Source organism: Stigmatopora nigra, chromosome 7 (genome assembly GCF_051989575.1).
Source record: "Stigmatopora nigra isolate UIUO_SnigA chromosome 7, RoL_Snig_1.1, whole genome shotgun sequence".
Taxonomy (NCBI): domain Eukaryota; kingdom Metazoa; phylum Chordata; class Actinopteri; order Syngnathiformes; family Syngnathidae; genus Stigmatopora; species Stigmatopora nigra.
In genome coordinates this window covers 13798100-13820212 of record NC_135514.1, presented here as the reverse complement: position 1 = coordinate 13820212, position 22113 = coordinate 13798100, and the positions used below count along the sequence as shown (strand labels likewise).

Genomic DNA, 22113 nt, shown 5'->3' with positions numbered 1-22113 from the left:
TAACACAGATTTCAATAGGATTTGAAAGCGAAGTCCAAATGTCTAGTTTTGATTACAATTTTGTCTTATAGAAGTCAACTTTTTTCATATTTTGGCTGAGCCTGTGACTTATTAAGTTATGTTTAGTATAGTAGTATAGTTATCACTGCACCTTGTGTTTTAAAGTATGGTTGTTTCTGATAAAAATAATTGAAATCCCCTAAAATGCAACCTATACTCTAGTAAAACATATATACATATAGATATATACACATATATGTACATATATGTACATATATGTACATATATATACATATATGTACATAGATATACATACATATATGTACATATATATACATATATATCCATATAGGTACATGTATATATATACATATGTATGTATGTGTATATATATATACATATGTATGTATGTGTATATATATATATATATATATATATATATATATATATATATATATATATATATATATATATATATATATATATATATATATATATATATATATATATATATATATATATATATATATATATATATATATATATATATATATATATATATATATATATATATATATATATATATATATATATATATATATATATATATATATATATGTATATATATATATATGTACATGTGTGTGTGTATATATATATATATATATATATACATACATATACATATATATACATATTTATATACATATATACATATATCTGTATTATGTATTACGTACTGGGATGTATATATATGTATACAAACATTTTAAAAAAAAACATATATATTTATATTGGTCCAAAAAATATGATACTTTAAAACTTTTACTTTAATATAAAATAAAATGAACCCATAATTGCCCAAAAAGCAACCAAATTTCCCCCAATGAACAACAACAACCAATCAATAACAAATAATCTATAAAAAAAAATCCCCAAAATGACCTGTAAAGTCCCCCAAAAAAACTAACTCCACAAAACTAACTCCGCCTCCCACTGACAATAATCAATAACCAATTCACTTCACCTGCCTTTCCATGCTCATTTTTCACTGCCATTGACCACACTCAACATCCCATCCATTTTAACCTAAAGACTCAATGAACAAACATTCAATTGTACATCCAAAACTCAACTTTTTCCCAAAAAACCAGTCCATCCCACGCCAACTTAACTCACCAACCCATCAGAGTTTAACACCCCCCAATTTAAAACAATCACCACCCATTTAAAACCTCCCCTTAGAATATACCACAAAACCCATACATGGGGGAGGGTTTTTCTCCCAACATGGCGCCCTCCAATTACGAAGAAGCACCTGCATATATTAGAGCACTCTCGTTTCTTGCGCTAGCTTGTCGCTGGGGAGTGTCATGGCAAATTAGCCGCGTGGCGTTCAATGTCTGTTCGGCTTTTTTGGCGGGAGCCACACACAGTACCTCCCTCCCTCTCTCTCTCTCCCTCCCTTTCTCTCTCTTTCTCTCTTTCTCTTCTCCATCATCTCCAGCTGCACTATCACCTTGTCTGCTTCAATTCCTCCTGCTCGTCTTCACCCGCACAAAAACAATAAAAAACCAAGAATGGATCTACCTGTGTTTTTACTGATGAGAAAATAGACTTTTTATAGTGTTGGTGGTGCGTTCAAGTGTTCTTTTTAAGCACTTTTTTTTCTAAATTTTTTTTTTTTTTTTTTTTTAGATATGTTTTTCCTCTCATGGCAAGACCGGCTCAACGCGCTCTAAGTGAGACGGGATGCTTCAGGATTTAAGCGCCAGCGTCCTCTTTCCGCCGTGTTTGCAGCACGCAACTTTTGGTAAGTAGGATTTTTTTGTTTTATTAAGATGTGAGGGTTGTGTATGGGGTTTTTAAGTTGTTTGAATTAGAGGGAATTGTTTTTTTTTAAGGGGAAGGACTGTTTTTTTTTTGTTTTTGGTTGTTTTGGAAGGACATATTAATTTTTTTTAAATTATTTGTGTGGAAAATTAATGTGATAGTTGTTTTTTTAAAGGGACAGGACTGTTTTTGGTTGTTTTGGAAGGAAATATTGATTTTTTTTTAAATTAATTGGGTGGAAAATTAATGTGATAGTTGTTTTTTTTAAAGGGACAGGACTGTTTTTTTTTTGTTTTTGGTTGTTTTGGAAGGAAAAATTGATGTTTTTTTTTCAATTAATTGGGTGGAAAATTAATGTGATAGTTGTTGTTGTTTTTTAAAGGGACAGGACTGTTTTTGGTTGTTTTGGAAGGAAATATTGATTTTTTGAAAATTAATTGGGTGGAAAATTAATGTGATTGTTGCTTTTTTTGGGTGAATTTCAAAAATTCGATTAGGAAATGATAGGATAAAGTAATAATAGGAAAATGAATGCATAGAAAATATTGGGGATTTTTTAGTATTGATTTTATTTAATTTGGTTTAATGGTTGTAATTTGATTGGAAAGAAAATTTTTCATTATTTCAATTAATAGTTGAGTTTTGAATTGGATGAAAGAAATAGATATTTAAAACAATTAAGCTATTTTTATGCATGTCAACATGAAAAAAGGCAAATTCTCAATGTTTTTATTTAATAACAAAAGGCTATATATACATTTCTTTTAATTTAAAATAAGTGGAAACAAATGTTTATTCATTGAGTTCTACTTAATTTTTGACCCCCAAAGTTCTTTAATTGCGATAAAAAAAAAGAATAAACTTAACATACATTCGTCTGATTGGACAAAATCAACATTAGTATAAAACCTTCAAAGTAAAAGAAAGTTTTACCTATCACAAACTGCTTGTTTTATTTTATTCTGTCTATTTGAAGTCTTTGACAGTACACAAAAAAATATTAAATACAGAAGTCATATTTCATCCGACGGGTCTTTAACTTCTTATCAGTTAAAAATGGAGATTTATATCATAAAATATTATTATTTTCTTATTTAGTTAGTATAACATCATCCGTCTTAAAATCCCAGGAAAAAAAATCTTAATATTTAAAGATTAAAATCAATATAATGAGTAAAAAATCTGAATTTGACAATCTTAAAATTGAAATATGAAATATGTTTTGTAGTCTTATAAGATAAAAACTCATTATATTATGAGAATAAAGTCATTTTTGTGCTTATTTTGATCAAACGTGAACCAAAAATGTGCTTGTTTTGCGACATAAGGCACAAAACTACTTTTTTAAACGTAATATTAGGACATTAAAGTCATATTTAAATTAAAAGTAAAGATTAAAATTAGAAACTTCAACTTTTGGCGACACTTTACTGTCAAAAATACAATTTTAAAATCCTTTTTAGGGGTATTTATTTGATTCCTGTTGATAAAACTTTGAAGACAATACAACAATACATTGTTTTAAATGGGAAGATTTGTACACTGTAAAAAGTGTGCCACGGCGCCAAAAAATAATACAAAAAAAATGTTGGAAAGCAGTCTTTTCTTTGGTTTCCGCTTTCCTTCCTGTGTCCGTTTCGCACCCGTGAAAGTGTGCCGCCGCGTGGGGAGCGCCCAGACGTTAGCGCAGGTGTTCACAATTCTACAAAATTGCTGGCCATCTTGTGTCGTCCACGCTTTAAAAGGTCAACACGTCTTAAAGCGTGCTAAGATACCACAATTTAATGATCTATTGTTACAATTGTGACACCAACCGTATTTTTTTAATTATTTTGGAGTATTTTGAAGGCTTAATAACAGGTATTTTTAGATGTTTTTACTTCAAAAGTAGGGAAAATGTTAGTTAATGGCATTTTTTAAAGCGTTTTGGTGGGGGGTGAATTTTTTAAAGTGGAATATATGGCTAAAATATTTACATTTTTATTTTTTTTTTGTAAATATTCAACTGTTCAATTGGAGGTAGAGTAAAAAATGTCGAATTAATAGGAAAACAATTAAAATGCTGTTGCTTTATAGCAAAAATATTCACTTTTATGAAAATGAAGACTAAAAAATGGCAAATATTTTGCTTTTTTGGCAATAAAAAACACCAAAAAGTATTAAATAGAGAGCAAAAATTGTATTTTCCATTTTAAAGTATACCGTATTTTCTATAATATACATAAGTAACACTTATTTTATATTTACAGTTTTATACTTGAACTCATAAGTATTTTATATATGTTATATTGTTTTTTTGGGCTGTAGTCTATCCCCAAATTTTTGTAAAATTATTTTATCATTTTTTTTGTCTGATTAATGAAAAAAAAATGCGCCAAAATGCAACATATTCTTTTTCCTCTGTATTGCGCATTAGTTTCAATGCACAAATTAATCCGAAAAATACGGTCATTCACTTTCCCTTCCAAATTTATGAATAAAAAACATATTTTAACTATAAAACACATTCATAATTTCAAATATCACCCATATTTTATTTACTCAATGAATGAAAACACCATTAAAAAAACGTTAAATGAAGTATTACAATGAATAAATAACAAACTAGCCTATCACTTTAATTATGGCATCATCATCTTCATCAACAACAACAACATCATCATCATCATCGACTGATCCAGAGTGAGAAGTTTAAAAAAAATCGTGTCGAGACGCGTTTTGTTAAAAAAAACTCCGTTAAAAATAGAAGCGTTAATGGCCAAGTGTGAGCTTCATTATTGGACCGTCCGCGTTGGGGAATTTGATATTTTTTGGGAGAAAAGTGACGAGTCGGGGCGAGCGAGTGTACAGGTAAGGGTGGGGGGGCGTCGGCTTAATTAGAAGATGCTAACAATGGGAGGTTGCGGGGTGATAGCCAGGAAGTGCTGGGATTGGTGGAAGGGGGTCACCAGCAACATTTTGGGATTTTTTGGGGGGATTATTTTTGCCCTTGAAAGCGTCCATCTATTGAAAATATATTTATTTGTTTATTAGTCGACTTAAAAAAAACTTGAGTGAAAAATGCATTTTTTTTAGTGGATTTTGGTGGTAAAATGTGTCAAAAATTTGATGTTTTTTTTTGTTGTATTGGGACATGGTTTTGTATTATGAGATTAAATAGGGTTAAATAATTTTTTTTAATGGAAGTTTTTGTAAGATAAATTGTGACTTGGTATTGATATTTTTTAGATTATTTTTTTTTGTGACGTGGTTTTAAAAGGTATGCTATTGGTTTTTTTAATTGGAATTTTGGGATTAATTATATCATTGCTGTTTTTTTTTTAATATCAGTAAACTTATTTTTAAGCAATTATAAGGTTCAACAATGTTAGGATTGGAAAACCAAATTCCCATTTAAAAATATATACTATATATAATATATTTAATGTAAATGAGTACTTGTGTAACAGCTTTAAAATATTCCTTCAAATAAAATCTGATGTAAAAATACACAAAATTCCAGATAAAAAAAACACTTTTATACACACACACATTCAAAAATTCATACAAAAAATTCTGTATTTTCTATGTTTCAATTATAAATATAGTTTTGTCTTCAACAACTTTAATATTTAACAATTTAACAAAATATACATACAAAAAAATGGAGTCTAACAAATCAAAACTAACAAACTAACTGACCATATCCTATTTTTTTTCATTTAGACACTATTACTCCAAAATTTTATACCCCAAAAAAAACAAAAAACAAATCCTGCCTTCCATCCCAGTCCAAATAGCTTTGCCATCTCTCCCCATCAATCATTCCAAAGTCCTATTTTCCAACTTTTTTATTTATTTTTGGTCGCCCTCTATTTTTTTAAATAAGTAAACACCTTCCTTCTTTCACTATGATCAGTATTCTTGTACAAGTCGGGAAAAAAAACAGATTTATCGGCATCTCACAGACAAAAGACGAAAAGACGACAAATCGGGGGGTCCTGAGGGGAGGTTTGGGGACTCGGGGTCAACATCACAAACATCTCAAGGTGTCTCTTGTGTGCTTTGTTTTCTGTTTTCGCAGCTCAAGTTCCCGACAATGACGAGCAGTTTGTCCCAGACTTCCAGACTGAAAACTGTAAGTGCCCATCCTTCTGTGTGTGTGTGTGTGTGTGTGTGTGTGTGTGTGTGTGTGTGTGTTCACTCTTATTTGCATAGGGAGGAATATTGTTTTTTTTTTAAAGGATATTTTTAACATTGAGAAGGGCCACCATGACTGTCACCTGATTTTTTTTATTTTTTATTTAATTTTTTTGGGGCAGTTTGAAGGAAAGGGAGAGGCTGTTTGCTTGTTTTTTTTTTTTAATTTTTTTTTTTGTTTTTTTTTTCAGAATAGAAATGCTCTCATCTGCCAAAACGCCCCCCCTGACCTTTTTTTTTTTTTCGCTAAATTTGGGTTTTTCTTCTCGGATTTTAAAATTATTATTATTATTATTATTTGGGTGGGGATCGCGCCATGGCGGTTATTCGTCGTAATGAAAGCGCCTTTTGCTCGCCGCGTTTCTAAGAATAATTTGGATGGAAATTGAAGGCGATGCGTTAGTGTCACCTGGTTGCTTTGCCATTTGGCAAGTGGGAGGGGTTCCGGGGGTAAGGAAGGCGGGGTTTGGTGGGGACTGCTCGATTGGGCACTTGTTTTTTGGTAAAACCATCTCATATTTCTAATTTTCTGAGCTGATTTATATTCACTAGGGTGGCAGGGGGTGCTGGGGTCCATCTCAGCTGAATTCAGGGTAGAGGCGAGGGAACATGCAAACTTCACACAGGTGGACGGACCTGGATTAGAACCCAGATCCCCCTCCACTGTGAGGCCAACGCGCTAACCGCTCAAACCAGTAAATCAATTTATTTCATCAAAATTTAAGCTGAAGTCGGATTTTTTTCTAATGATGAATACCGTATTTTCACGACTATAAGGCGCACTTAAAAGTCTTAAATTTTCTCCAAAGTAGACAGTGCGCCTTATAATCCAGTGCGCCTTATATATGGAAAAACTGAAAACCAAAAAAACGAAAAAACACCACTGTCGGATATTAAACAAACACAAATGCCCGAAATGAAACAATACTGTTAAATATGCAGATGCCATCTTAGTCTACAAAATCTTCCATCATATAGCTCCTCCCCCACTGCAAGATTTGATACAAAAAAATCCAAAACATCAACAATGGCTGGCTCTAGAGGTGACTGTAAAGTAGTGAGTGCTCATACCTGGAAGTCAATAGCAATTACCGTATTTTCACCACTATAAGGCGCACTTAAAAGTCTTACATTTTCTCCAAAATAGACAGTGCGCCTTATAATACATAGCGCCTTATATATGGAAAAAATGTCATTCATTGAGGGTGCTCCTTATAATACAGTGCGCCTTATAGTCGTGAAAATACGGTAATCGGACTGAACGTCAAAGAAAGTAGTTTTGGGAGAATAGGTTGTCAAATTGGACAAAAATTTGACAGTTTTGGTCGTGGACGGCTATTTTGGGGGAAAATTTAGAGCTTATTTAACGGAAAATAACACCTGATTTACCCGGCGACCCAGAAATTGGTGCATATGTTTATTTTAACAAATAGTACAAAAAACATAAAATGTTGCGGTCATGTTCTTCATCACAGTGTTTTTGCACAACTAAGAACTTATCTGAAGGAACTAAATCATGAATAATCATCGAATTAGTCTTAAATTAGACTAGAGTGCCTTTTAAAAATAAATAAAAAACAACTATCAAGTCTTCAATTGGACTTTATGCCTCTAAATTAGACCGTTTAACTCAAAAAAAAGTCATCTAAATCCAAAAACACTAGGTGGTCTTCTTTTTTTGAATGTTTTTTTTACACATAATATTTTTTTTGACACATCAAGACCTTCAAGTTGATTAAACGGCGAAAAAAACCACCCAAAACATTGTTTTGAAACCACAATTAGCATCCATGACCCGTTTTTTAAAGCCTATTTCCTTCATTTTGATTGATAGCTCAACAAAAAAAATCTTATAAAAACGTATCAAAACATTTCCCATCAATTGGCTTCCACCAAAAAACATGTCCGCCTCCAAAATCATCTGCCAAATCTCCCATTCCAAATTATTAGGCCGTCTATTTGTCCCAAAGACTAAATAGAGAATAGTTTTGAATGAAAATCCCGGCCGAGAGGTCAAGCCTGGCGGTCCTGGTTGTCCTTCAGGAGAGCGGCCATGTTGGCACACTGGTACGCCGCTGACAGATGGCGCCGTGGTTGGGCATCCCAGACGCCACCTTTCCCATATGGGTGGGTTCCTATACCACCAACATGGAGGTCCAAGCAAACCAGGATGATAAATGACACTCGTACATTCACTAAAAAACAAACACACCAAAAATAAAACCTCCGTTCTATTATTTTAATGCGGTTACATTTTTTTTTATCCGTTACTGAAAAAAAAGCTACAGTAAATACTTCAAAAACCACATAATGAAAATAAACTAGCGTACAATGTGTAGACTGTGTTGAGTGACATTTTAGTGAAAGGATGGCTTGTTTAGGGTCTTGTTGTAAAATTGGAAATTCCGCTTTTTTTAGGGTTGGGAAAATCTGCCGGACCTCAAAATGTTTTTTTATATAGTTTTATATGTTATACACACTTTTAGAGACACTTAGTATATTTTAACAAATTTAAATCATTCATAAACACACACAAAAAGAAGCTAGTGTTAGCTATGTTAATGTGTATGCGACTGACAAGCTAAAAATAATTAGTGAACGCTTTACTAGTTTTAGTATATGTTAATTTTTCTAGTGGAAAATATTGACACTTGTGAAGATCAATAACTTATTCTGTTGTGAAATGAAAGCAAAATAATGAGTTTAGCATTAATTTAAATAATAGAAAAATTGAATAGTATTGTGGATAAAGTCTGCTAGCTTAATGCTAATGTTAGAAATGTGATTTTCGGGCAAATTAGACTCCATTGCCAGTCGAAATTTAGAATTAGTGTTTGATTGATTATTAGACGCCACTCGCCCTTTATTACTGCATTGCGCAGAGGTGGCGGCCATCTTGGAGAGGGCAAATAGTGGTTCACAAATAAATCTCAGATTTACAAAGCTTTAGCGCACTATTTTGTGCTTCTTTTTTAGTCCTTTATTGGATTCACTACAACTATTTTTTGTTTTTTTTCATCCAAAAAATAATTTATCCAATTTAATTCCTCTTTTAATTGTAAAATGAATGCAAAAACTCCACTTTCAACTACAAAAATGCTATTAGCCAGAAATTGCTAGCAAGTTAGCATGTTTCATTTAACGTATATTAAAAGAAATCAGGCAAATGATATTTTTTTTTTGTCCCCAAAATAATTCCCTAATTGAAATCCTCTACTTATTGTAAAAAACAAATGCACAACCCCCCCCAAAAAATCCACCAATTGTCATTTTCAACTACAAAAACGCCATTAACCAGCAACCGCTAGCAAGTTAGCATGTTTCATTTAACATATATTAAAAAAAATCAGTCAAATTATTTTGATTTTCAACTTCCACACTGAAATAATATCATTTATTTATCAATTTTCAAGACAATCAGGACCATTTACCCATCTCTCCAAATACATTTTTACCCAAATTTTAATTTTTTTAGGTTAAAACCCAATGAGACTTCCAAAACCAGTCGATAAAATTAGCATAAAATGTGAAGAGCACGACTTTGACTGTTTGTCCAATCTTAGACTTTGACTTGGCGGTCGTCTTCAATGTCACGTCGCCGTGGAAAGAAGGAAGGATGGATGGAAGGATGGAAGGAAGGAAGGAAGCAGCATGGTGGAAATGTGGAGAAGGAAGAATGCTCTTCTTTGTCTCATCTCCACAGATGCTTACCATTAGCATAACTTAGCGGGGAATGGCGGAGGTGTAAAATGAGGCCACACGTTCCGTCTCCGCCGCATTTAACAACGAAGGCCGGCACCTACAGTAGGTGAAAATGGAATAGAAACTCGTTTCACCCTTTGCCAAATTCACTTTTACCCGTTTTTTTGGGTTAAACGAATGAAATGCGAGCAAGTCTGCCAAAAAAAGGGCGGCAAAAACACACCATTCGGACTTGAGAATGTCCAACATGTCACAGCCAGGGACTCGTTAATTAGCAGGTAATGTTTTGGTGGGGTAAATTTATGAATGGATGTTTGGTTTTATGTGGTCGTAGTTCATTTTTAGCTTGATTTTAACTCTTTAAAGGCTATCTGGTGTCTGGACTTGACATTTTTTGGGTCATATTGGCTACAGTTTTAGAGCAAATTTTAATATTGTGGCATAGATAACCTAAAATATGATGTCCACTTGTCTGGATGTTAAGTTTTTTTATAGAAATGTGTCGGAAGTGAGCCAGTTTTTGGTTAATGAGCATTTTGAGAATAATTCCAAGCAATTGGCACCTATATTTTTATTATTTTTTCATTTAAATCCCTCCATTTTCTTTCACTAGCTACATAAATCTAGCTTTCTAGTCCTTGCTTGTAGCTAAATTAAATCTAAAGAAGCCACTATCCCTAATAAAAACAACAAAAAACTACAAAAAAACACACAAAAAACTACAAAAACAGGAAGACTGCCATTTTGGTTTTATCTTATCCCCAAAAATCTATTTGAAAATTCCTTCCCAATAAAAAACAGAAGACTGCCATTTTTTTTTTACCTCGCCTCCAAAAATCTATTAAAAAAATCCTTCCCAACTAAAAAAAAAGAAGACTGCCATTTTGTTTTTACCTCGTCCCCAAAAATCTATTAAAAATTCCTTCCCAAAAAAACAAAAAATAAAGACTTCCATTTTGTTATTTTGTTTTTACCTCATCCCCAAATATTCATTAAAAAATTCCTTCCCAACAGCCAAATTCACCTGCAAAAATAAATATTAGCAGACATGTCTATCACAAATAAATCCACAAAAAACTCTCCAGCAAAACAGGCTTCTACAGAAAACATTAGCGTTCCAGTTGGAGTCTCTAATTGTCTTAATCGCCATTTTAAAAAGACGTCTTACTTCTTAATCAATGTACAGATAATGAGAGCAACACGCCATGACATTTTATCTGCAAAAAAAAGTAAGCGTCTGTCCTCCCTATCGATTAGATCAGCATACTTCGGCACCCCGCCGTCAAAAATCCATTGTGACATTTCAAATGGGACTCGTTTTCCATTCAATATTTTCATTGACGCCACCTGAAAATAGTTGTAATGCGTCTTTTATCGACACGGAAACTGTGATTTCTTTCAAAATAATTTTAGGGAGGCCATGTTGAACATCCAATCCATTTAAAGTGGGAGGAGCTAGTCGCAATTGGTTGATTTTAGACGTCCCGGTTCAAATGGATTAGACGTCGATGGTTAACAAGGTTTGTTCCACGTGGGCGTCGTCAAAGGTCTCCCGGCAGGAAGTGTCTTTTTGACCTCCGATCGATGACCTGGAAAGGGCAGGCCCCCAGCGTGCTTTGTCACGCCCCTCCCACCACCACCCATGCCGACCCTCCCGAGCAATCGTCCGGCTGTGCGTCATGTGACGTGCTGGCAGAGATGCTTGAATTCGGGCTGTCAGTCAAAATGGGGAAAATACTATTGTAGTATTAGATTTTAGATGTTAGGGTTTATATAGAAATTTTGGGGGAAAATTCGTGGCTTGAAAGGATTTGAATTTGTTGAAATTGGTAGGTGTGGAAAAAAAGTAAAAAACTGTATTTAAAAAGAAAGGAAAATGGTGATTTTTGTCTGAAGATGCCATTTTTTTTGGTAGCTTTGCTTGGATTTTTTTGGGGGAAATTCAGACCAAGATTAGTTGAACGTGAAATTTGGTAGTCGTGTCTGTCTTGAGTAGATGTGAAAATATGTGTAAAAAATATATATCTAAAAAGACAGGAAAACTGCCATTTTTGTCTGAAGTTGACATTTTGTTTTGGGTAGTGCTGCTTGGAATATTTTTGGGGAATATTCAGCCCAAGATTAGTTGGATCTAGCTAAATTTGGTAGGCGTGTTTGTCCTGAGTGGATGCAAAAAAGTTTCAAAAACTATATCTAAAAAGACACAGGAAAACTGCCATTTTTCTCTGAAGATGCCATTTTGTTTTGGTAGCATTGCTTGGAATATTTTTCATGAAAATAATTCAGCCCAAGACCAGTTTAACTTAGCAAAATTTGGTAAGTGTGTCATGAGTAGATGCAAAAAAGTCTCAAAAACGATTTCTAAAAAGACAACCATTTTTGATTGAAGTTGCCATTTTTTTGTAGTTTTTTCTCGCGTCAATCACAGAATTTTAAAGAAAAATTCAGCCCCTGAAAGCAGTTCAACTTAGCCGTGTGAAATTTGGTGACCGTGTCTATTTTGAGTAAATGCAAAAAAAAATCTCCCAAAAAATCTTTCAAAAAAAACCCCCAAAAAACAACCACATTTGGTCTTAAGATCCCCTTTTTAGTCCCCATAATTCCCCCAAATCCAGCATCTGAAACCTATCAACCTTTGCCACACAAAATTTTGACCACCCACAAAAACTCTTATATTTTGTTCAAAATCTCCCTTTATCAGCTCCAACTTACCCCCATCTTTTCCCTCCTAACTCAAATTTCCCTTCCCCACAGTGGCTTTCCACGGACTGCAGCTGAAAATCAAACGGGAGCTTCACAGCCCGTGCTCCGAGCTAAGCTCCACCTGCAGCCAAGATCGGCCCTTCAAGCTCCAGTATGGAGAGAAGTGCCTATACAACATCAGGTCAGTGCTCCATCACCCCCACCACCACCACCACAACAACAACAACACACAACAATGTGCCTACCCCTTGTGCCGCAGTGCCTACGAGCAAAAACAGCACGCAGGCATGAAGCCCTCCAGCCCAGTGACGCCCCCCTGTAGCACCCCCGTATCCCCTTTGCATCATGGCGCCCCGACACCCAAACCCGAGCGGACGTACGCCCACGCGCCGCCCTCGATACCCGAAGCCGCCTACGCCATGGATCATAGGTACAGTTTTTAGCATTTATGCTAAGGAAGTTAGCTTGAAACGGTCTATGTTTTTGTAGCAAGTTTTAATTGTGCTGGCTCTTTGTTTACTCTGATTTTTAGTATTTTAGTATAGTCATTTTCTACAAAATAGACAGGGCGCCTTATAATCCAGTGTACTTTATGTATGGGAAAAAATTAAAATGGGTCATTCTTTGAGGGTGCGCCTTTAAATGTGGTGCGCCTTATAGTCGGGAAAATACAGTAATTTTAAATATTTTTATTGGGTGTAATATACTTTTTTGCAAACATTGATTACATTTTTTTTTAAACGGACGCTTTTCACGACCAATATTTTGATATTTGTATAGATTCTATTTTGGGGTATTCTATTTATGTTTCTTGTCTACGATAAACAGAAAATATTATGGCCGACATTGTAACAATACACTTTTTTATAGTTTATTTTTTAATGAAAAATTAAATCAATAGAAAGCATTTGAAAATAAAACAATTCAAAAAAATATTCTTAAATTTATTGTAAGACGTAATATGTAAATAGAAAAAAAATATTTAAAAATGGCGGCCTGGTGGATAAGTGGTTAGTATGTAGGCTTCGCAGTTTTGGGGTTGAGGGTTCGATCCCAGTTCGGTCTTCACCTTTGGAGTTTGCATGTTTCCCCCCCGGCTGATGTGGGTTTTTTCCGGGAACTCCAATTTCCTCCCACATCCCAAAACTCGCATGCTAAGCTAGCTAGCTAACAGTCTAAATTACCCCTAGCTATGATTGGTTATCCTTTCTCTCCTTGAGCCTTGCTATTGGGTATCCCTTTACCTGGTACCCATAATTAGCTTGGATACGCTTTAGCACCCCCAGCAACCCATAAAATATAAATATATCAAATATATATAAAGCGGTTCAGAAAATAAATGAATAAAATGACAAATAATGCACTTTTCAACCCATGTTAAAGACATTTTTAAACATAATGTACTTCAAAATGACTTAATTAAATTCTAGTTGTTATTAATTTTCATATTTTTTTTCAGATTTCGCCGTCAGCTTTCTGAGCCCTGCCACTCCTTCCCGTCCCCGCCAACCGTGTCCCGGGACGCCCGTCCACTGTACCAGCGTCAGATGTCCGAGCCCAGCATCGCGTTCCCCCCACAAGGCTTCAAACAGGAGTACGCCGACCCACTGTTCGAACCCCATCCCGCCATGATGGGCGCTCCGTTACCCCACGTGTACCCCGCCGCCATGATGATCAAGCAGGAGCCCCGGGATTTCAACTACGACTCGGGTGAGGACGACTTAACTACTACTCTGAATGGATGATGGTCGGGGTAGGGAGGGTTTTTTTTTATTGAATTTGACAATTATTAGTCAAAATGGCTTCCGGTGGGGGTCTGCGGTGAGAGTCATTTCCTGCTAATAAGGGAGCGGCTGGAGGTTAAAGCTGGTCAACTATTTATTTTTTTTTAACTGGGAGTACTGGCGGCCATTTTGACTTTATTTTCTGGACTATAAGTCGCACCAGCCAAAAAATACGAAAAAATATTTATAAAAGTTGCACTTTTGGGAGGGTTTTTTTCTAAACGTTATTAGAAACCAAAAACAAAAATAGATTTAAGGATAAATATTAATATTAAGATGGAGAAAAACTGTTTCAGTTTTTTGGATAGGTTTTTATCTAAAATATAGCATAGAATTTTACTTATATGAAGGTTGTTTTTCCTTCTTTTGCATTATTTTCAGTTTTTTTGGGAGATTATTTGTCATCCATATAATACCATTGGCTTTCTGAGATATTTCATATGGGTATCTTGAATATTTTTTTCTAGAAAAATGAAAACTTTTTGCAGTTTAAAAGCCAAAAAAGCCAGTAAAATGTTTTTATTGTATGGTATTATTTTATCAAGCTTACCACTAACAGACTACACCTAACGGACTATAAACATTATTTTTGTACCTTTCTACAGAGTTAGCACGAGTTAGCATGACGCTAACTTAAATTTTTTTGTATTTTTTTTGCTTAAATTTTTTTGTATTTTTTTTTGCTTAAGTTTTTTTTTGTATTTTTTTGCTTCTTTGGTATTTTTTTTGGGACTTTCAGTGCATTTTTTTTCTAATTTGTCCCTTCGTCAGACCATTTAAATGTTTCCCAAATTGTTAAAAAATACTAAAACATGATAATTTTTTGGTGCTTTTTTTTAACACCCATATTTTTCCACAGAGGTTCCCAGTTGCCATTTGCTTTGAGATAATTCATATGGGTATTTTCAGTATTTTTTTCTGGAAAAATGAAAACTTTTGCAGTCTAAAACCCCCCCAAAAAACTGTAAAATGTTTTTTGTCGCTTTGGGGTATTATTTTGTCAAACTGACAACTAACAGACTATAAACATTATTTTTCTATGTATGTTCCCACAGGGTTAGCATAAGTTCAATTTTTTAACAATTTTTTTGCTTCAATTTTTTAAAATATTTTTTTGCTTCAATTTTTTTTGTATTTTTTGGGCCTTCCAGTGCATTTTTGCTAATTAGTCCTGTCTTTAGACCGTTTAAATGTTTCCCAAATTGTGCTTTATGCCATCAAATTGTTAAAAAAATACTAAAACATGATATTTTTTGGTGCTTTTATTTTGACACCCATATTTTTCCACAGAGGTTCCCAGTTGCCATTCAGTATACCTGCGACCAGACGGCTACCTGGCCCACGGCACCCGAACCGAAGGTACCGAGCGGGAACACGGCAGCCCGGATTTCCGTTGCCGTGCCGACGTCAACCTTCCCAACCCCGCTTCTCGTTGTCCAGGTTGCATGTTTGACAAAGTGGCCCGGCACTTTTACGACGACACTTGCGTGGTTCCCGAAAAAACTGAAGGTAAATTCAGTCCTGCGTCTCCGAAAAAAACGACGTTCGAGACCACGAATTTGCTCCTCCCATACAGGTGACATCAAACAGGAGGCGGGGCTATACCGCGAGGGTCCGTCCTATCAACGGCGTGGCTCGCTTCAGCTGTGGCAGTTCTTGGTGGCGCTGTTGGACGATCCCGCTAACTCGCATTTCATCGCCTGGACGGGTCGTGGCATGGAGTTCAAGCTCATTGAACCTGAGGAGGTATGATTAGAAATAATGGCGTTTTTTACAGAAATACAGTGTTCCCTCGGTTATCGCGGTTAATGGGGACCGGGACCACCCGCGATAAGTGAATTTCCGCGAAGTAGGGATTCCCCTTCAAAAATGCTTAATTTGAATTTGATTCAAAATAAAAAATAAAAAAAATTCATTTATTTTTCGCATTTTTATTTATTTTTTTTAAAAAATATTTATTTTTTTTACCCCACTGTATACAGTACACCAAATAGAATACGGGTAGAGAGAGAGTGAAATTCATGTTATAACAAAAAAAACTGTAAAATATGTTGTTTCAATGTAATATTTGTATTTTTTTTATTTATTTTTTCCCCCAAAAAATCTGCGAAACTCTGAGTCCACGGTAGCTGAATCGCAAAGTAGCGAGGGAACACTGTAGTGACATTTTTAACCGTAGGAGCCAATGAGAATCCAAGGAAATATTTTACTTATTATAGTTGCATACCTGGCAACCTCGGCCAATATTTTAGCCTTATTAATGATTGCAGTTCTCCTTATTAAGCGATATTAAACGGTACAAAAACACTTATTTACGCTTTTAGGGTGCACTTAAAAGTCTCAAATTTTCTCCAAAGTGGACTTTAGATTAGATTAAATTAGATAACTTTATTTATTCAATATATTTATCCCGTATTCAGGAAATTTTACTACAGAATACAGACACAGACTTGACTTTTGTGTGCATTAAATTCAAGATTCTGTAGATGTCGCTGAATAACATTAAAAGCTTGATTGTCCAAGTACATTTCTTGCTTATGCGCTATATTTATATAGTGAAAAGGTGGAGAAGTAGCATGACAACATTAGCAGCCGACAATGACGTTTTTGTATTTCACATAAAAACAACACTTTTTTAACAATTATTTTTTAAAACATTATTTTTTTCCCTTTACAAATGATTAAAAAACATAAAATATTATCACATTTTGGTAAAAATTGTAGTTATAGGATTTTTTTGTTAGTTTTTTTCTTCTTTTTTTATTTTTTGCATTTCTTTAAAATTTGACCCTGAAAACTAATTTCATTTTTAAAGATGAAAGTATTTAGACTTGTCCATCATCAGAAGACACACCAACAACATTTTTTTAACAATTTTTTTAACATTTTTTTTAAACATTATTTTTTTTCCCTTACAAAAGTTGTTATACGGCGTATACAATTTAAAATGATTAAAAAAAACATAAAATACGGGTAAAATCGTATAAGTCGTCAGGTACTTTATATTACTAGTAATGTTACAAAAAGTTGAATACAATATGTACGTCTATATGTGAGCTGATAATTGTTTTAAATGTTTTTTGGTGTGTAATTGGATTATTTTGACTTGTACTATTATTCAAGTTGTGTGTTATGATTGGTTAGTGCGTCAGCCTCACATCTCTGGGGTTCTGGGTTCAAATCCAGGTCGATCCACCTATTTGGAGTTAGAGTGTTCTCCCCGGGCCCACGTGGGTTTTCTCCGGGTACTCCAGTTTCCTCCCACATTCCAAAAACATGCATGGCAGACTGATTGGACACTCTAAATTCCCCTTAGCTACGAGTGATTGGTCATATCAGGGTATCCAAAGTCCAAAGTCAGCTGGGATTGGCTCCGGCACCCCCTCACGACCCTAATGATGATAAAGCGGTTAAAAAAAATGAAGGTAAAACTTGTCCCTAGTGGCTAGCAAAATAATCCCCATTTGCAACTCGTATTTTTGTACCTATAAAGTCAATATTTCATGTTGATCCGCCAAATTAGCCACAAAGCTAACCCTGTATTTGCTATTGTTTACTTATGATGGCAATGTGAAAAATGGTGGGTGTCATGCCAGACAGGTGCAACAACATCTGTTTCCTCCTTGGAGTGCGCTAATGAACGCCAAGCACGCCGGTAGCCGCGCTCTAATCAGCGTCGTCGTTAGCATCACGCGGACTGTTGTCGTGGCTTACGATATGCGCGTGCGGTCCACAGGTGGCGCGCCGATGGGGTATTCAGAAGAACCGACCGGCCATGAACTATGACAAGCTGAGCCGATCGCTACGCTACTACTACGAGAAGGGAATCATGCAAAAGGTCAGTTGCTAATTGGAAGGATTGGAAACAATTTTCGGGGTTTGTGTTTATGTTTTTAGCATTTTTTTTGTTATACGGTTTCCCAAAACTATATTATATATACATATAATATCAAGGTTGCTAAGTTCAAAATTTAGCTTTTAATCTGAAGTGTGCTAGTGACAACTAGCTTTTTTTAATAATTTTAAATTTTTCATATTGCTTTGTTTTTCCTAAAAAAATATTTCCCAATGGTGATAAATGTTTATTTACATATTCCTAAAATATTATATTTTTTGCATCGCCCCAATTTTATTCTAATATTCCTCGCTAACATTTATTTTTCTCCATATTTATACTTCCTCAACTCATTTCTTATTTATCTCATTTATATGAATCAAATTTTCATCGCATACTCTCACCCGGACGTTTGGTCGCCCGGGTGAATATAATTTTTCGGAGCTGGTTTAAACAGTAAAATTTAGATATTAAACTCTCATGAATATAATTTTGAGAGCTAATTTAAACAGTAAATTCTGTCATTTTGTCAAACATCCGGCGACCAAACGTCCGGGGGACCAAACGTCCGGGCGACCAAACGTCCGGGCGACCAAACGCCCCGGCGACCAAACGTCCCGGGCGACCAAACGTCCGGGCGACCAAACGTCCCGGGCGACCAAACGTCCCAGGCGACCAAACGTCCCGGGCGACCAAACGTCCCGGGCGACCAAACGTCCCGGGCGACCAAACGTCCCGGCGACCAAACGCCCCGGCGACCAAACGCCCCGGCGACCAAACGTCCTGGGCGACCAAACGTCCCGGGCGACCAAACGTCCCAGGCGACCAAACGTCCCGGGCGACCAAACGTCCGAGTACCCATTCTCTGCAGTGTAGAATTCCCAGATATTTACTTTCCCTAAATGCTAATATATTTAAGTTCCCAAATTATTTTTTGCTAATACATTTTTTTGCATTGCCCCAATTTTATTCAAAAATTCCTCCCTAACATATATTTCCCTCCATACTTATACTTATTCCTCAACCAATTTCTGCTTTAACTGATTTTTATGAATGAAATTTCCATTCCATACTTTACATAATGAGTATATTTTCACTTTTGCCCTAATAATTTTCAATTTTTCTGCCTGCTACATAAATATTATCAAATATTGACTGTCTTTTAAACAACAATATGACACTAATTCCAACATTTACGACAATTTTACCAATTCCGAAAGTTCTCCAATGGATTTAAAGCATTTTTCTTCAACCCGCCCCATTATCTCCATCAACCACAACCACCATCCAAAACTCCTCCCCCTATTTCCTCACCCATCCATTCATCCATCCATCCATTCATCCATTCATAAACGAACTACAGGTGGCGGGCGAGAGATACGTTTACAAATTTGTGTGCGACCCGGAGGCCTTGTTTTCCATGGCCTTCCCCGACAACCAGCGTCCGGTCCTGAAGAGCGACGTGGAACGTCACGTCAACGAAGAGGACACCGTACCCCTGTCGCACTTTGATGAGAGCGCCCCCTATGGCCAGGAGGCGCCCTACTGCCAGCCGCACCCTTACAGCGAGGCTTATGTCTACTAGACGTAGAAGAAGAAGAAAAAAAATAATTTAAAAGATTGCGCTTCTTGACGCAGACATTTTAAGGCTTTTTTTTGCAGAAATCCTTCCAAGACCGATTTTGGAGTTTTTGCTGAATTTGACGCTAATTTATTTTGGGGGTTTTCCTTGAAGATTCGCCTCTTAAAAGGAAGTTTGATTTAGCAACATGAAATTTGGTAGATTTGGTCGATTGTGAGTAGACCCACAAAAAAGTCTGAAGAAGTCAGGCCTGAAAAAGAGACGCCATTTTGTCATTTTGGAAGAAAGTTTTAGAGAGGAGAGGTTTTTTTTTGTGTGTTATTTTAAAAATGGACCACTGAAAAATAGTTTCTTTTTGAAAGATGAAAGTTAGACTTGTCTGTCATCAGAAGATCCACCAAAAAAAATAAGCCATGCCTGAAAAAGATCATTCTGCCATTTTGGGTAAAAATTGGTAGTTTTAGAGAGTAGTTTTTTTTTTTTTGCTTTTTTGCATTACTTTAAAAATTTCCCCTGAAAACTAGTTAATTTGATAGATGAACGTTTTTAGACCTGTCCATCATCAGAAAACCCGCAAAAATAGTCTGCCATTTTGGATAAAAGGGGCGTTTTAGATGATTTTTTTTATTTTAATTTTTATTTTTTTATTGTTGCATTACTTTAAAAAAAGGTTTCTTTTTAAAAGATGAAAGTTGGCAGTCCATCATCGGAAGACCCACAAAAAAGCCATGCCTAAAAAAGATCATTCCGCCATTTTGGATAAAACTGGCTTTTTTAGAGAGAATTAAATAAAGTAGCCCCCCAAATCAATTTTATTTTCCCACATGGCAATTTTAGGCATGTCTGTTTACCTGAAAACCCACAAAAATTCAACCATTTTGTTTTGAAATATGCTCTCATAAGTCCATCCTTAAAAAAAAAGATTATTTTCAGGGCACTGTTAGACTGCCATTAATTCATTCATTAATTTTTTTGTGGGTGAAGCATGAATATTTCTCATCTAACAGCAAACCAACAAACGCTGTATATTTCAACGGTAACAAGATTCATAAGCGCCGCTAATTTTACAGAAATTACTGTTACTAACACCATCAACAAGTGTGGAAACTTTAATTATAGACAATAGTTCCAAGAATCACTCTTTATTCTTCATTCAAAAAGCTATTTCTCTTACTTAAAGACTTTAAATAACCATATTTTCCGGACTATAAGTCGCACTTATTTTATAGATTAGTTGGGCCTACAAATAGTTTCTTTTTTACCCAGTCTGACTGTCTTTTATCATTTTTTTTGTTACAATCTGACCACCAACAACTTGTTATATTCTGCATTTTTGTCTCTAGTTATGAAAAAAAAAAAAATGTAACATTACTAGGTGCTTATTTTTTGTTTTGCCCTATTTTACCAAATCTTTACTTTTCTGATTCTGTAAAAAAAAATGAAAAAAAATTTGTTTTATTGATATTTTCTTCCCCTTTATTTATTTTCGTGGGTGCGACTTATACTCAGGTGCGACTTATAGTCCGAAAAATACAGTTATAGAAAAACTTTTTTAAAGGTTTCATCCACTTTCAACAAAAACAGGTTTGCAGGACCAATATACAGTAAAAAAATACTAATTTTGAGCATTATGCTGAAGTTTATTCCTAATTTTCATCATTTAGTTGACGTGCACTTTAAGGGACCTTAACGGCTCAATAGCATCATTTCTGTTTGTACATGAAGTGTTTTTCCTTAAAAAAAAATGTTCTACGAAACTTTCCGGCATGCGACCACACATTGAGAAAAAAAAATGGAGTCTCCAACAAACAGGACAAACTTTGATTCTGTATTTCGAGGAATTTTACCAAGACTATTTTGAAGAAGGAAGCGACCATTCATGTGGATATTTTCTCCTTTTTTGTTGATTTTAATCAGAAGATGTTCAGGACACAAAAACCGTTGAAAAAGTGGACCGATGAACGTCAATGATTTGACGGAAAACTTGATTAAGAAGCATTTTTCCCTTCCAAAACATGCATCCTACTGTTTCTAATGTATTGACCCTCTCGTGTAGCTTATTATAAATATCTGTCAACCACGATAATAAACATAATGTTCAAGAAATTATTTTTTTTGAGTTGACTATTTTTTCAATGCAAAAAAAAACTATTTTTGGGGGGCATTTTGGGTTTACAGTAATCCCTCAAATATAGCGGCTTCAACTTTTGCGGATTCACGACATCGCAATTTTTTTTGGGCGGAATTTTTTTTTACATTTTTTTATAAGTTCATAAAAATGTGAAAATCCACGCTGAAACTCGCAAATGGAAGCCACTCCCCCCTTTTTTTCCGCTTGCTACTATGACTCAGCACTGAAGTAAAACATTTTTAAATAAATGTTTTGTGTTTTTTTCTGGTCTAAATTAACTTCAATATTTGAGGGATTACTGTATTCTGACATTTTGGTGTTCTACCAATAGATAAGGCGAAATTGTGAGAAATAATTAGGTTGC

The 22113-nt window shown here is 34.9% G+C and overlaps 1 protein-coding gene across 1 annotated transcript; it reads left to right on the top strand.

Moving 5' to 3' along the window:
* Positions 1 to 1381: 1381 nt before the first annotated feature.
* etv1 (ETS variant transcription factor 1) lies at positions 1382 to 20946 on the top strand. The gene is made up of 10 exons (XM_077721758.1): positions 1382 to 1813; positions 5897 to 5950; positions 12469 to 12598; positions 12677 to 12847; positions 13877 to 14127; positions 15492 to 15560; positions 15642 to 15710; positions 15778 to 15947; positions 17938 to 18039; positions 19400 to 20946. Exons 1-10 carry the CDS (start codon positions 1753 to 1755, stop codon positions 19619 to 19621), a joined length of 1299 nt encoding a protein of 432 aa, XP_077577884.1. The 5' UTR covers positions 1382 to 1752; the 3' UTR covers positions 19622 to 20946.
* Positions 20947 to 22113: the final 1167 nt, after the last annotated feature.